Source organism: Vipera berus, assembly GCF_964194415.1.
Source record: "Vipera berus genome assembly, chromosome: 4".
NCBI classification, from domain to species: Eukaryota; Metazoa; Chordata; class Lepidosauria; order Squamata; family Viperidae; genus Vipera; species Vipera berus.
The window spans coordinates 91,142,193-91,158,803 of NC_138206.1; the positions used below are offsets into that span (position 1 = coordinate 91,142,193).

Consider the following 16,611-nt stretch of genomic DNA (forward strand, 5'->3'; position numbering starts at 1 on the left):
ACTGATCTCCAAACCAGCAAATGACCTAATCTAGTGGTTTCTTATAGTTGTTGGAAAGAAAGGGAGAAACCATTGGATCCTGTCTACACTTCAAGTGAGGAGTCTCAGGAGCAACATACACACCCTTCAGCACCAATAGAAATTAGCTATAAAAGAAAGAAGAAAACCACTATAATGCAGTGCCAATTCCTAGTCTCTGGATCTGTCCATAAAAATATTTTGTTCAACATATTGAAAGCCACTTAAAGACAAAGAAATCCAAGGATGGAAGCACCAGTTCTATTCTGGCTTCATTTTAGTTCATCAACAAGTACAAGCAAAGCTGTGTTAAATAATTTTGGCCATATTGTTAAAAAAAAATCTATGGTATATCAAATGACAAAAACATTCCTAAGAAGTGGCATCAGTTCTTTTCCCATACAACCTTTGAGGCTCCCAACTGCCAAAAGCTAAGGCCATCATGCCTCCTGGTCTTCACTATGAACTTTTTTTCAAAGAACAAAATGATTAAAATATAATATCCAGAAGGATAAAAATATAAATAGATTAAAACTATAAATATGAGAAAGTGGGAATGCTGAACAAATTGACCCAATATATAAAATGAGCTTGGATGTTCCAAGGTTAGATGGAAATAGAAAGCAATATTTATAGTTGCTGCAAAGATCATGGGAAGGGCATAAATATCAGTGTAATTTCACTGTAGGACAAACTGTAGCAACACATTAGCAATGTACATGAGTTTTGGGAAGTCAGGTTCATAGCTTCACAAAACAACATTAAAGAAGCTAAAGGATGCTCTTGAATAAAAGGTGATTCATTGATAGGCCTGGATAAAGCTTAAACTATGCCTTCACTAAGAAATTGAAAACACATCTCCTGTCCAGTTTTGGGAGAAAAATTATAAGTTAATAAGTTGGAGAAGAAACCGTCAGGGGACTCAGCAGGGATGGTATAGTCAAGATGGTACCACAATCCCACAATCAAAGTCTCATGGTCTTTTTGCATGCATTATGTGCACAATGCTCATAAAAAGGGGCAGAGCTTTAGTTGTGCCATGGCAATTGCTATCTTGACCTTTTGACACACATACATATCTTTTCAGGCTCTCTGAAAACCTGCACTTATTCTATTTAGAGTAGAAATGATACCAGACAAAACACTAGTCAGTCCAAATGCTCAGACATGAGAAGTCTCTCACATTATGTTGTCTTTCCATCTTTGATTGCTTGTGGAGCTGAAACATAATATGCAGGTAACTGTTTTCTTGTGGGATGGTACTGAAAGGAACTCATGAAATGCATGAGTTCATCTGAGTCTGTCTTACTAGACCCATCTTAGCTGAACACAATACAGTCATGGCAACTGAACACAAAGAGGTGTTTCATATATTGATGTGTACATCGTAGAGGCAGCCCAGGATACGATTTGCATCAATGCACACATCAATCCCCTTTCTCGTCCTCCTTGCCCTGCCCTGGATTAAAAACTGCTTTAAAATATTATTAATGGTAACTGTTATTTTTCCACTTGCCTTTCTCAGGTAGCAGACTTAGTATAAAGCTGAAGAATTCCCATTGACTGGCCACTGTAAGAGGGCTTACTTTTAGTAATCACAACCTTTAATGTATTTCAGTAAAATTGGCATAGCTCTTTGGAAGCTTGGCTACTCCTAGGAAGTATATTTCCATAATTGTGAAGGGTTCTGTAACAAAGAGAAACTGTTTAGTCTAACTGTTGCTTTCTTGCTTTTTGTAATCAACTTTTGCACCAGAGAAATTTCATGCAAGCTTGGGAAACATGTACATGGATGTGATATGCTGAAGGAGGGAATAAGGGAATATACAGGAGTGATTAATGTCTTTCTTATGATGTAATGGCTCTGTTGTCTGATTTTCTTTGGCTAACAAAGTTTATAAAGCAATGTTACCGACTTTCTAAGGTGTTGCACTTCTGGACGTAACTCTGCCAGCATTCCAGATTGTTGGCCACCCAGCTGCTTAATTTGATCAAATAAAGTGCTGCTTGATCAAGAAGTCTCTGCTTGGGTTATCTGATTAGATTGATATGGTGTCTCAACTTTAAGTAAGGGACTGGGACCTTACATTTCCTTTCAGTGTGAATGCTAAATTACTTGGAGCATATTGTTCACTTTTGGCTTCTTCTATGCATATAAGTTACATCATTGGCAAGCAGCTAAAACTTAGATTTACTAAATTTGCATTCATAGCTTACTAAGAAGCATTCATTCTTGAGTTATTTATAAAAATAATAAAAATGGATAATAAATAAATATCGCATGTGCTAGAACCTTGGAAATAAGCATGCGTAGGTTTGTCTCATGAGGATGTGAGAATACACCATGGCAATTTCTATTTGGAGATGTTTTTTGGAACATTTGACATCATTTGAGCACCTGGGTCTGAAAGAAAGGCCTAACATGCATGCTGTAATAATATAATTGCACAAATGAATACCAGTTATATAATTTGTATCATTTGTGTCATGACATTGTAATGCAAATTACATCAGCAGCAGTGGTGGGATTCAAATATGTGAACAACCAGTTCTCTGTGTGGGTGCCACTTCCAGAAGTCCGTTTTGGGCCTGGGAACAAAAAAATAGCTATGGTTCTGCCAAACTGGTGCGAACTGGCTGAATCCCATCACTGAATCAGGTCTTAAAACATTTACACCTGAGGACTATCTTTTTGGGGTTACAGCTTTTCCTAGCTTTTTTATGGTTTTCCGAACCACAGGCAACTTGGTCCTATGCACAAGGATTTTCAAGAAAACTCACTATGTCCTACGTTTTGCCAAATACTGTATGTTGTCCTTGTATGATTCTTGATCAAATATGTAAAAATCCAGTCAGCTACATTGTTTAACTTATCTAGGTATTACATTACCATTTTGGGATATCCTTCATATTATTACTGTTCTCTCTCTTTCATAACTATTCCTTGAAATGAAAAAGTTTCTCAAACTTGACCCCGAAAAGTCTATCGATAATTTTGAAGCATTTAAATGAAGCTTTTGAATTGTTTCCGCCCTTGGTGGGGGATTTTAGACTTGTATCTCTATGGGTAATCATGTTCTTTCTTACCTTGTTCACTCTTTAATCCTTTTAAAATATATCTGTCCAATATGGATGTAATCACTCCACCTTCGTATATGAAATTTTTCAGAAAGTGATATGCAGCAGCTGTTTCTAGGTTATTACTCTTCTGGTTTATATTGTTGAATGCATAGCTGAGGAATTCTGGGAGTTGAAGTCCACAAGTCATAAAAGGGCCAAGTTCGAAGACCTGTTTTAAAAATACTTTGTTTTACATTAGTAGCAGTTCTTGATAACCAGACAAGAAAAACCTTTATCTATTGTTAACTTTCTCAGGTAATATATGTGTTTCTAACTACTTTTAATGCTACCAGTCAAACAGATGTTTTTTCTTCTTTAACATAATTATTTCATTTTTAAACAAAAAGGGTAAAAAGGAGCATAGAAATATGGGAGGATTACAAATTGAAAACATTCTTGCCCTGATCCTTGTAAAATCCATGTTTACTAGAAGATGGTTCTAAGTAAACCTTCATCTCAAAGCACACTACTCTTTAGCAATGTTTTATGTAGGATGTAAGGAGACAAAACATGGCCATATTATAAATAACCTGAGGTTACTAAAGGAAAATAAATTTGACATACTTTTGCAAGTAAAATGATAATTGTTAACTGGAAAAGAACAAGAGTTTACCATTTTAAGTATGCTTTCCTAAAAGAAATCATTATCTAAAATCAATACAAATTACTTCAGAGTAATGCCTAGAAGTATGCCTAGAAGGGGAATTTAATAGAAAATAGATTACCTCTTATTTTCTTTTTCAAAAATCTTACATGGGAGAAAATTAGCCCACTTGATAATTCAGTTGGTTTTGCCTGACCTCAGTTATTTTCCCCATTGCATTTTAGTTTGGCAGAGCATGAGAATAAAAATGTTACCTTATATATTTATACAGCACCATACATTTAATTTGGTTGGATTGGAGTGACAATTTGTACACTCAGCTGGGAGTACAGTACATGACCCACACAGTTCAAGTTTGTAACTTGTTTATTTTCAAGCCTCAAAGGCTAAACTTAAATAAGTCTTCAGGGTAACTGTAATCTAAAGATTCCATCAGTGTGTAATTTTCCTGACTTTTGTTGGCTTCTTCCCAAAATGTTTTTTTTTAATCTTTCCAATCTAATCAACAGCACAGGGAGTTCTGCTACTGTTCCATCCAATTACTAAGGTCAAGCCTGCTTAGCTTTTCACCTCCAGTCAAAGTGGGTTAGGTGCTGCCCCCTGCTGCTTCCAAGGAAGTTATAAATTCAAGCACAGTATTGCAAAGTCGTTAAAGGGAATACGGTATAAAAATATTTATTTTATGCAGAGATCTTGGTGGTAGTACTAATATACTCCACCACCGCAGCAGAAGAACCATCTCTAACTGCGGAGATGCCAGAGAAGGCAGCGAAGGCCCATGTATACCGTACAGACAGACTAGAAGCAGGTAAGGAAGCCTGTCCGTTGCCATGGCAATTCCAGGCCGGAAAATTCGAAATTTGGCAAGCGCTTAAAATTATAGCGGTAGATCTGGGCGGCAAGAATCAGGCGGCCGCTAGGGGGCGCAAAGCGATCGCAGAACGCGCGCTGCTACCATCTGGCGGCCACCTGGATGTTTCCGGCCCTAGTCGAGTCCGCTTTGGCCGCACTTGCGGCGGTTTCGCTGACGTCAGAAGAGGGCGCGCGGACGAAGGGTGACGAAGACGGAAGCGGCTCCAGGGCTGGGCGTGAAGGCGACCTCCGCTTCCCTACCTCAGCCGGAATCGGCGCTGCGATGGAGGTAACCGGCCAGGGGGAAAGGAGGGCGTGGGCGCCGCCTGGGATGCTGAGCCTGCCCCGTTTCGCTCGCCTGCAAGCGACAAGGCTTGGCTTTTCCGGTTCGCTTCCCCCCCTCCCCGGCTGTAAAAGGGCCTCCGTCCCCGCCGTTAATGGGTGGCTCCGTTTTTCTAGCTGAGGGGCAATAAAATCCCGCTGGATGGTGCTGGGAGTGGCTCGATATTCTGCTGTGACCGACCAGGACCCGTGGCGTCCCCACCTCTGTCCGCTTTGCCCAAGTCCTCTGGAAACCCCGCAAAATGGATTTTACCGGAGAGGCTAAAGTTCTTTTAAGCAGCTCGGAATAGGTCCTGCTTGCTCACCACAGCCCGAGTGTGTGCGTTGCACTGTGGATGGCGCTGAGTCGTCTTTGATCTCGTTAGCTCTGGCTTTAGCATCAACCTGGGTAGTCCACCAAGTAAAGCTTTTCTAGTTCAGACCGAGAGCAAGTAGGGCGCAGAGCTTAAGAAGAAACAACAGAGGACTATTTTACCTCCAACCATAACTTTGCTGAAGTTGTTATGCGTTGAGTTTTCTCACTTCCTTCAGATATACAGTAAACAAGTTGTTGAAATTTGGGCACAGTCTGTTGCTTGATTATGGCTTCATGTGTTAGGTGAATTCTTACGGTTTGTTCAATAAACTGGTTTAGTGTAAGATATAAGCCCACTCTGATTTTTTTTTATTTTTATTTTTTTACAAATAATGAACTCCAGGTAGTATAATCAAACAGCACCTTGCAATTATCCTTCACTTTCTTCTTCAAGTAATAGATTTGTGGAAAGCCAGTAGTAGAGAACATGCATTCAAGTAAATAAGATAATGTCTGGACTCTTCCCCCATTGCCCCACTAAATGAAGCAGTTTCATGGCTTATTAAAAGGCTAATTGGGACACACACACAAACAAAGTTTGATACATTATAATGTGCTCCGAATACTGAATATAATTTCCTCTGTACTTCTGGAAGTTGGTTGACTGTCTTTGCAATAAGTTTATGCTCTAAGCTTTTGGTGTCAGTGTATTGCATTGGAACGACCAATTTTTAAAAATTTGATGTTCTCAGATTTGATCCTGATACCTCATTGCTTATTTTATAAATGAAAGAATTGCAGTTTCAATACTGTGTACAGAGTCAAATATTCTTTAAACATTTTGATGGTATTGAAGTAATAGGAAATGTATATGGCTCTGTGTATTGTGGGCAATTGTTTAAAAGTGAGTAGATATTTGCATATTCTGAAGGTCAGAATAAAATATATTGCTTTATAAAAGTGTAACTCAAAAGAGTGAAGGTTCAGTTTGATACTCTCTTAGAACTCTTGCTGAGATTCACTTTTGCACATTGACATTACAAGTCTGCATTGTAGGTGCAGTAAAAAATATGTGATGTGGCGATATTTTGTTTGGCATTACTGTTTCCCATACATACAACCTATTTGATCAATTTGAGATGTTTTGGATTAAGTGATTTACAAAAGGATGTTCATCATTTGACAAAAATACAACAGTTCTAAATGTCATAGGAAGAAAGTTAAGCTAAACTTTCCTTGCCATACTTACAAGCAATAAGTTCCAGAAATATATTGGTTTATTAGTAAGCATTTTTGTCCTGAGCTACAGGTTTTCTACCAGAAGGTGGGGCTGAGGGACTGATATTTTTATTCTGTAGGAGTCTTTAAGATTTGCTTTTATTTTTTCAGCATTTTAATATTAACATAAGTCGTTAAGAGCTTTTACAAATGAGATGCCATGCACCTTTTCCACATCATCAAAAGTACTGCATAGTCCTATTGTTCATAGTTTACCCTGGAAGAAAGGTGCTTTGCAATAAGCTAGAGCATAAATGCAGCACATGATTGTGTATCATTTATCTATCTTTTTCTGAGATTACATAGCTGCTGTTATTTATAATTTAGCGTATGGCTGGTCACACACAGAACCAAAAGCACTTCATATCTACAAGTTAGAACAGTCAAAACAACTCTCTTTTTTAAAAAAGAAGCAATTATAAAACCTAAGAGGAAAACAGAAATAACATTTCAGAGTTTAATGTCGAGTTTGGAGATCCAGTCAGTAGCTGCCGTTGTTACGCAGAGGAAGTCCTTAAAATCTCCTGGGTATCTTCTATTAGTGCATTCCCTCACTATATGTTGGATAGTCTGTCGGGGAGCCCCGCAATCACATTGTGCTGAAGGTGTCTTTCCTCATTTATACAGAGAATCGGCACACATCCCATGAGTTGTTCTAATTCTATTGTATGTCACCCATATGTGTCGGGGTAGATTAAATCCTGGAGGTATACTATTAGGATTAATATGCTCAGAAATATCTTGGGAGGTATAGCTACTCCATGCTTCCATCCACTTTTGTATAGTGCTCTGATGTTCGGCCAGCAGCTTAAGCGCTGTGAGGAGTGGTGGATTTCTTAACTTTAATAAACTTTTCCCAGTTGGCCATCTTCAGGTTCCATCTTGGTCGGGGTATAGATCTGATAATAGGTATCTTTATTCCTGTCTTAATGATAATAGGTCTATGTTGGCTGTGGGGGAAGGTTGGTAGCACTTGCCGAGAGGCAGGTACAGGTTTGGTTTTATCTTGTGTAACAAAACATAAGTCAGGGTTATACTCTTTCTTCCATGCAGCTGATTTAAAAGTACCTCGATCTTTAGCATCAAAAACTAGGTATAGGTTGTTCTGCTCTGTCCATTCGCAGAGGGTCTCGCCGTTAGTATCATTAAGCATATATCTCCATTGGGTATGGTGGCTATTGAAGTCTCCTACTGTATATAGATGCCCTGGTGTGGAATCCTTGGAAGAACTGTGTTAGGCCAAGAGATAGTAGGGGGCTTATAGATGTTCATAACTTGGGTGTCTCCAATCTTAATTGTGATAGTGTAGATGTTATCCTCACTGCTTGTTTCCAATAAATATGCGTTTTCAATGTTATGACGCATGTATGTTATCAGACCATAAGTTTGATGAAAAATAGTGCCTAAGACATCATATCCAGGTATTCTTCCTCTGCTTTTAAGCTGCTGTTCATTCTCAGTGCGTGTTTCCTGGATCACAGCCAAATCGACATAGTTTTCAAGTATACATACAGTATTGAACTTCCAATATTCCGAATCATTTTAATATTGGTATTTGTTATTTCTGTTATTTCTGCTATTTTTTAGTCCTTAAAAGGACTGTGGAGTTGTGTGTGAAGCCAGGAGATCCTCGCGGATGTCTGGCTACCAGTCCGTCTGTTACTCATTTAGCACCACCCAGGAGGCACGTGTGGCTTAAGATTTGCCATGGACGCGAGTAACTTTGCCCCCCATAGCTGCTGTGGAAGCCTGCAGATAGGTCTAATATTCTCCCTTGAAAATAAATTTTGTGCCTTCAGCTGAGTCTTAACTCCTGATGACCTCATGGAGCCCCTCCAGTTTTCTTGGCAACATTTTTGCCACTGCCACCTTCTAAGGCTGAGAGAATGACTAGATCAAAGTAATCCATTTGGCTTTCTGCCTAAAGTGGAAGTGGAATTCTAGCCTCCTGGTTTTTAGCTAGAAGCCTCAATCACTATATCAGTCTAGCCCTCAATTCCCCTTCCCTTTTGTCATTGAAGCAGAAATCTTTCAATAGCAAGAAAAAGACACACCTAATTTATTAAGTAACAAATAGATCCTGCATTCACCTCTTCCTAGTCAAATCCAAAGCACTACATAAATTTAGCAAGTACCATTGAATATTTTGGCGTAAATATAAACTAGAATTGCTAAGATCCCTTTCTGTAATTTTAAAATGTTAATTATTCTTTTAGCTGGTTTAATAATGGAATTATTTAAATGCTGTTTTTAATATAAAACTTTATTTCTGCTTAGCTGCAAGATAATGGACAAGAAATGGCAGCTTCTCCTCCTACAGCCTCAACAGGGAAGTCAAAGGTATATTTCTACAAACATTTGTGGTACCTTTATAATCATAGAGTTGGAAGTCACTATCAGGGTCATCTAGACAAATGTTTCTCAACTTCAGCAACTTTAAAATATATGGATTTCAACCTGTTGGCAGGAGAAGTTTGATAGTTAAAGTCAATTCAAAGTTACTAAGAATGTGGAACACTGATCTAGATTGCTACCACCACCTCACTCTGAATAGGATTCAAGGAGCATTGCTAATAGGTAACTATCTAGCCTCTGCTTAAAAACCTCTAATGGAGAACTCATCATTTCACATCAAAGCCTATTTCACTGGCTAATAGCTTACCACCCTGGAAATTTTTCCTGATGTCTAAGCAGAACTTGCTTCCTTATAGTTTTAACTAGTTGGACCTGACCTCTGGGGCAATTAATAATAAATTTGCTCTCTTTTCTGTATCAGAAGTCTTCAGATTTTTTAAAAGACTGCTATCATCTATTAGTTGTTTCTTCTGTAAGCTAAACATACCCAGATTCTTTGAACATTATTGTATGGCTTTATTTTATTCTATTAGCAAACCTCCACTATCTTGTTAATAATCCTCTGAATCTCCTGATTTGTCAAAGTGGTTTTTTTAATAGTGGTGCCCAGAATGAGATATAGTACTCAAAGAGGTCTAATTTAATAAAATGGTTCATTTTCAAATGTAAATATTAACTTTGTTTGAAATGTAAATACAGAGTCACTGCCATTAAGTTTATTTTGTTCATTTGGCAAGTAACAATAGATATAGTTTTTATCAGAAACATCCTGCAACCATACCCTGAAAAGTAATTGGAATTTTACTTTTTATTTTTTTATTGAATCTTTCATGCAATAATCTGATTAAAATAAAATATAGCTTTTACAATGTTCAGATATTCTTTTTGAACTTCCTTCTGTGTAATTGGTTTAGCAGATCAAAGAATTATAAAAGTCTGAAGACAGTTTTATTTAGGTCCGTTTGCATCTTAACCAATTTGATAAACTGAAGAAATTTCAGTTGGAAATCAGTGTTGTCTAATTATTCAGGTAGTATTTATTCTTCAGTCTGTGAGACCAAAACCCTCAAAGGGTTTCTTTTCTTGATCAGGAATTTTGTTACAGAAATTTTTAGTACCTCTCAATATTGTCTATTATACGTAGTTTAGTAAAGACTTGGAAGCTTTAGATTTTATGTTACTGGACATGTAGAGCAGTATTTATGGAGCTCTTCAAGCTATCTTACTTTATTTAATTGGCCAAAGTAATATTTTAAAACACACAGTGGAGGAATATGCAGGTCTTTTGTAATTTTCTAAGTATTATTGTTTTGAAAGGTTGATCTCATTTTGCAGGTCTATTGGAACTAACTGTGTTTTACAGTGATATTAAAAAAAGATTACATTATAATTACAATGTTTTCTTATGAGTCCTGAACAGCCATCTGCAGTAGCATATTGATTGAAGAGCAGAACCAAATCTCATGTTCTGTATGATTATGAGAATGATTAAATGAAATTTGAGTATGCATCCATTTTAATTTGCATTTATGGATTTTACAGCTGGACACATTAACAAGAGAAGATCTTATCAAATTTGCAAAGAAGCAAATGATGCTTTTACAGAAAGTGAAAGGCAGATGTGCAGGTACCTTTACTGAAACTCATTTAAATTTATTTTAAAGCCATATAGTAGGATACTCTGGAGAAATTTAGCCAATCCTTCCTCCTCCACCACCCCCACCCCCCAATAATTTACATTAGCATCTATGATGTGAATCATCCTGGAAGAATCATCAGTCTAACTTATACATGTTCCTGTTAATAATGCTGAATTCTACAGATTGTATTTTGGTACTGTGAAAAAACAAGATACAAATATAACAAGATACTGATTCATATTCAAATAATAATTTTCCCTAGAACTAGAAAAGGAAATTGAGAAACTAAAAACAACATCTGTGGCTGGAGGAACTGATGATATTATTCAGGTATGAATTCATAATAATGCATAACATTTGGTGCAATAATGTTTAATTCCCCCAAAATTGATTGGTCCAATAGGAGCGGTAATTGATTGAGTTATATAGCTCACGTTGCTCTTTATGTCTTTTGCATCATTTACCCAGAGATAAGACTACTGGTTGATTGTGAATAACTTTTAAATTGAATTTCTCTGAATATAGATAGCTTTTTACCTTCTTCTGTGCTCTTAGAATTGAATACTGTTTATGATAGCTTCGTGTCTGGTGTAAAAATGTATAATTTTTAAAAAAGCAAGGTTGAGATAGCGAAAAGAATTGTTAGCTTTAATTACTCAGCTCACCATACAGTGAGGGGGAAAAGTATTTTATCCCCTGCTGGTTTTGTACATTTGCCCACTGACAAATGATCAGTCTATAATTTTAATGGTAGTTTTATTTTAACAGTGAGAAACAGAATAACAAAAAAAAATCCAGAAAAAGGCATTTCAAAAAAGTTATAAATTGATTTGCATTTTAGTGAGTGAAATAAGTATTTGATCCCCTATCAATCAGCAAGATTTCTGGCTTATTTCACTCATTAAAATGCAAATCAATTTATAACTTTTTTGAAATGCCTTTTTCTGGATATATATATTTTGTTGTTGTTATTCTGTTTCTAGCTGTTAAAAATAAACCTACCGTTAAAATTATAGACTGATAATTTCTTTGTTAGTGGACAAACGTACAAAATCAGCTGGAGATAAAGTACTTTTTTCCCCTCACTGAACAACTTGGTAAGAAGAAATAGTTGTACCTATTCTAAGATGTAATGGCAACTTTCGGGTGAAATACTATATTATAATATAGTAGAAACCTAGGCTCATACTCATATTCCTCCCCGCTCTTCATTGTAGCTACAAGGAGCTGTTTTCCATTTTCCTTTAACCTCAGTTCAGTTTTGCATTCTAACTCTAAAATGAAAAAAGTTTACAAAAACTTAGTTTAATTAACCATGGTTTGCTTGGCTCATATGAACTGCAATTTAAGGCTCGTGTAGGATTAAAATTGCACTAATTGAAAAACAAGTGAAACCTCCTAATATGGCTAACCATAAAAATATAAGTACTTTTATCATCCCTTTCTTGATTTTGCCTCTTCTCTCCTAAGTAAATGTGATAGAGTAGGTATGTTTATTGATAAATAAAGCTTACTCAGAATTTTGGGATTAATGATGAATATCTTCTATAACCAAAATTGACTGTAAGATGTGTGTTGATAAGTTGTGTTTTTGCTAGTTTTCTCACTTTAATGGTAATGACAGAGTTGTTTTCCTTCCCTGGTAATGATGTCATTTATGAAGAATGTCTACATATGAATTTCACTGAAATACCATTGCTATAATTAACATGAAAACAAATATTTGTGAATAACTTTCATGTAAGAGAATAGTCAAATCATGATGCTGAATAACTCCCCCTGCCAAACTTCTGGGTGTTATGTAAAATAAGCAATAACTCTAGCAGATAAGAGTAGTTCTGGAATTGTCTCTGGCAAAAAAAAAAGAATTTAAAGAACTTTATATACATATAAAGTTAAGTACAGTATCTCTGCTTTTGGGAGATAATTATAACTTTTTTGTCTCTTCTCAAAACTAGGCTCTTACAGAGAAACTGAATGTGGTTCTTTTGGAAAAAGCAGAAGCCCAGCAGCAGTGTGTAGCGCTGAAAAAAGACAATGTGAAAAAGCAGCAAGAAGCAGAGGTATTCTGTAAGAAGAGTTAATTGGAAATTGTTGGCATTAAATATAGTTTATTAAATAGATTTGGGTCCCAGAAAACCCTTTCATTTAAGCTTTCTGGCTCCCATTTCTCTCTTGCAAACAGGCAAGTGCAGATGTTAGGAATGAACCCCACAAAAGTGTGATGTTTAATAAAATCATTGTATAGGACAGTGTTTCTCAACCTTGGCAGCTTAGGATGTGTTGACTTCAACTTCCAGCCAGCCATTCTCCTGAAGGCCAGGGAATTCTGAGAGTCGAAGTCCTCATCTTAATGTTGTCAAGATTGGGAAGGTACTGCTATAGAAAACTACACTATTTCAGATGGGTATTCCAGTCCTGAAATGTGGGTCAACAGTGTGCCATAATAAGATTTGCAAATCTTAGTTTGTGGGGAAAAAATAATGACAGAAAAAAGCAAAACTAAACACTAATGCACAGATAAATGTTGAATGAAAAACGTTCAGTTTTACAAATGGAATAAATTGGAAAGGAACTTATCAAGTCTATATTATTTAAGGATTAAATATTTTATTCCTTTGTATTTAAAAATCCTGTCTTGTTAGATGAAATGTACATTTTTCCTTATCAGAAAAATCACTGCTCTAAGTTGAGATTAAGGTAGACATCAATAATAATAGCTCTGCAGATTGCACATGTATATTTCTTGTAAAACCTACTAATCCTTTGATTGTTACTTCTATAAAATAGATCTGATGATTTTATGATACTTCATCACATATTTGATTTACTTTTTTTAATTAGGATGCTCTTGCTCAGGAAGAAACATGGCAGAAGAAAGTTGCCCAGTTGAATACTTCTCACCAGAAAGAAATTGAAAGCCTTAAAAATGAAGGATTAATAGCACAATCCAAATATGAAGAAACTATAATCACATTGCAAAAGGAGCTGCATACAGAACTGAAAAAACAAGAACAGCTCACAGAACAGCTTAACTTTCATACTAATGACCATGAAGAAATTAGAAGACTACAGGAAGAGCTCCAGCAGACAAAGATCATTTACGAAGAGCAGATCTTGAATCTAAAGAAAGAGATAGAATTGTCCAATGAATCGAAAGAGGAGGAAATTACCAAACTAAAAAATAATATTGAAAGTAATTCTCAAAATTATCAAAACAGAATTGATAAGCAAGGTGAAGAACTAGAGAAACTGAAGGCTTCTCACCAAGATGAATTATCAGAGCTACTACAGCAACTTGAAGCCTCTGCTAAATTATGTGAGGAGGAACAAATTAAAGTAGATAAGCTAAAGCTAGATTTGGTAGAGCAATACAAGGTAAAAGAGAAAGAGATGCAGGTTGAATTGCATGCTTGTAAGGAGAAATATGAACAGGAATTGGAATGCATAAGGCAGACCTTGACTAAAGATGAAGAAAATCAAAATGAGACTAGAAATGCTGAAACAGAAACAGAAATAATAGAAAAAACTGGGCATGTAGAGAAAGCTTTGAAAGAATTGGAATCTCAGCATAGTATATTAAGAGATGAATTAACTTATACGAACAATGTTAAAATGAAACTGGAAATGGAAGTTCAACATATAAAAGATGAGTATTTTCATGAAAAGGAAGATTTGGAGTTCAAACTTAATGAATTGCAACTTGCCAAAGAAGATCATTGTTGTGTAATAGAAAAACTGAAATCAGAGCTCCAGTCGGCAAAAGAACTATACAAAAAAACCATAAAAGAGAATAGTCTCAAGATGGAGGATTTAGTAGAAACACATAAAAAAGAAATATGTGAACTGAATCAAGCTATAACATCGAGTGCAGAGGAAAAAAACCAATCACTTATTCTTAAAATACAGGACCTCGAAGAACAATGTCAGAGGCATATAGAGGAGAAAGAAGAAGCCGTTGCTAGTTATGAGAACTTGCGAGAAACACTGGAAACTTTGCAGACTGAATTGGGGGAGTCAGCTGGGAAGATAAGCCGAGAATTTGAATGTATGAAGCAACAGCAAGCTTCTGATGTTGATGAATTACAGAAAAAGCTCCGAGCTGCTTTCAATGAAAGAGATGTCCTCCGAGAAGAGGTCAAGTCTCTCCATCAACAGGTAGAACAGTTCTCCTCCCAAAAAGAGGAGGTAGAAGAGCTGAGGCATAAAATAGGGACTCTTCAAGAAGAGAATGAGAAACTGGTTTGTTGTCTTCATCAAAAGGAGACTGACCTAAAACAAATGAAAGAGAAAGGAAATGAACTTTCCTCACAGAATAATAGCTTCCTTGACAAAATGAAAGGCTCAGCTGAGAAAATAGAAAAGCTGCAGGAAAAATGCAAAACACAACAAGAGATGGTAGGGGAACTTCAGCAACAAGTTGAAGCTCTTAGCATATACAACCATCAATTAAAGCAACAGGCTGAAGAGTTGGGGGAGAGATTGAAAGGTGTTTCTCTGGAAAAAGAAACAAACCAGGAGAAGCTGATCAAATCTGAACAACAAATGGAAGCCTTTGAGCAAGATAGAATAAGGCTGTTATCTGAAATAGAGGGTCTTAAATGTGAGAATAACAAATTGAAGGAAGAACAAGACCAAGCAAGGCAGGAGCTAGACCGCTTGTCATCTGAAAAAGGAGACTGGAATCTATTCAAAGATAAAGCAGCAAGCTTAGAAGTGAAGCTACAAATGGCCTGTGAAGAAAAAAACCATTTGATTAAAGTACTTGAGGAAGCAAAGGTCTTTAAATCTCTTGTTGTTAGTCAGCTGCAGAGTCTCCATGAAAAGATGGGCTCCAAATACCCAGATGAAAACAAAGAAGAAGGTATTGTTGGCACATTGCAGGCTGCAGATGAATTTTTGGCAAAAATGAAGCAACAGGAACAAAGTCTGATCTCTCAGAAAGATGAAAATGTTAATCTACGGCAAGAATTGCAGAGAGTCCAGGAAGAAAATGCTGCTCGGTGCACAGAGTTCAGATCTCTATTGGATGATTATGAAAAAGAAAAATGTCTCTTAAAGGAGGAATTAGAAGGAACATTCTCAGAAAAAGAAGTACTTCAACTGGATATTCAAGAGTTGAAACACATGAGTGAGAAAATCAGGAAGGAGAACCAAGATCTTCTAGCTCACATTGAAAATATTTCTGAACAACATGCAAACCAAGAAAACAAAATGAAAGAGCAGGAAGAAAAATCAGAAAAAGAACAGAAAAATCTAACCTTAATTTTGGAGCAAAAGGAGACTGAACTGAGAAATGTGCAAGCTGAACTTTCTTTGTTAAAGGTTAGGCTTTTATTATTGAAATCTTTAGACTTATTCCCCAAGAATTAAATCAGAAAGCTTTGGGGAAGTATATGCAAGCAAATTTCTCTCTGCTACTCATATATATAAGAATAAGTGCAAAGATGTACCTTTGCTAAATTTTCAGTGGTTTCTTTTCATCTTAGTGAGCTTTAAGATTGTGTGTGTGTGTGTGTGTATGTGTGTATGTGTGTAAAGTTCGATTTTCATGACTACCAGTTAATACATTTAAAGGTTTCTTTGTTATCGGCTGATCCAAAATAAAGGTAGTACTTGTTTAGTTATCACAGTTGGGCCTGACAACATGGCCATTAAGCAAAATGGACACTAAATGAAACTGCAACTGTGCTCATGATCTTGCTTCAGCTTTCCTTTGCTTTACAGACCAACAGAGTTGGTTGCAAAGTTACTTTTTTAATACTTGTGATTGTGAAATGTCACTAATCAAGGCATATGTAAACATATGAAAAAGCCTTATGTTTTTGTAATTTAATAATGCCCAAATGCTAATATCTGCATTTATGTAGAAGTCTTTTATGCTATATACAGGTAGTCCTTGACTTACAACCACTATTTAACCCAAAATTTCTATTGCTAAATGAGACATTTGTTAAGCGAGTTTTACCCCTTTTATGACCTTTCTTGCCACAGTTGTTAAGTGAATTACTGCAGTGGTTAAGTTACTAACAAGGCTGTTAAGTGAATCTAGTTTCCCCATTGACTTTGCTTGTCTGAAGGTCACAAAAAGCGATTGCATGACCTGG

The 16,611-nt window shown here is 36.4% G+C and overlaps 1 protein-coding gene across 4 annotated transcripts in view; it reads left to right on the forward strand.

Annotated features, from left to right (window-relative positions):
* Positions 1-4,772: 4,772 nt before the first annotated feature.
* The window catches only part of GCC2 (GRIP and coiled-coil domain containing 2), a 40,827-nt gene continuing 28,988 nt past the window's right edge, over positions 4,773-16,611 (forward strand). For all 4 annotated transcript variants that reach the window (XR_014026295.1, XM_081326734.1, XM_081326733.1 and 1 more), the window contains exons 1-6: positions 4,773-4,883; positions 8,787-8,849; positions 10,407-10,491; positions 10,767-10,834; positions 12,463-12,567; positions 13,349-15,829. Coding sequence is in view for 3 of the 4 variants with exons in the window: in XM_081326734.1 (XP_081182860.1) it covers positions 4,878-4,883; positions 8,787-8,849; positions 10,407-10,491; positions 10,767-10,834; positions 12,463-12,567; positions 13,349-15,829 (2,808 nt within the window). In the remaining variant the exon portion in view is untranslated. The remainder of the gene's footprint in view (positions 4,884-8,786; positions 8,850-10,406; positions 10,492-10,766; positions 10,835-12,462; positions 12,568-13,348; positions 15,830-16,611) is intronic.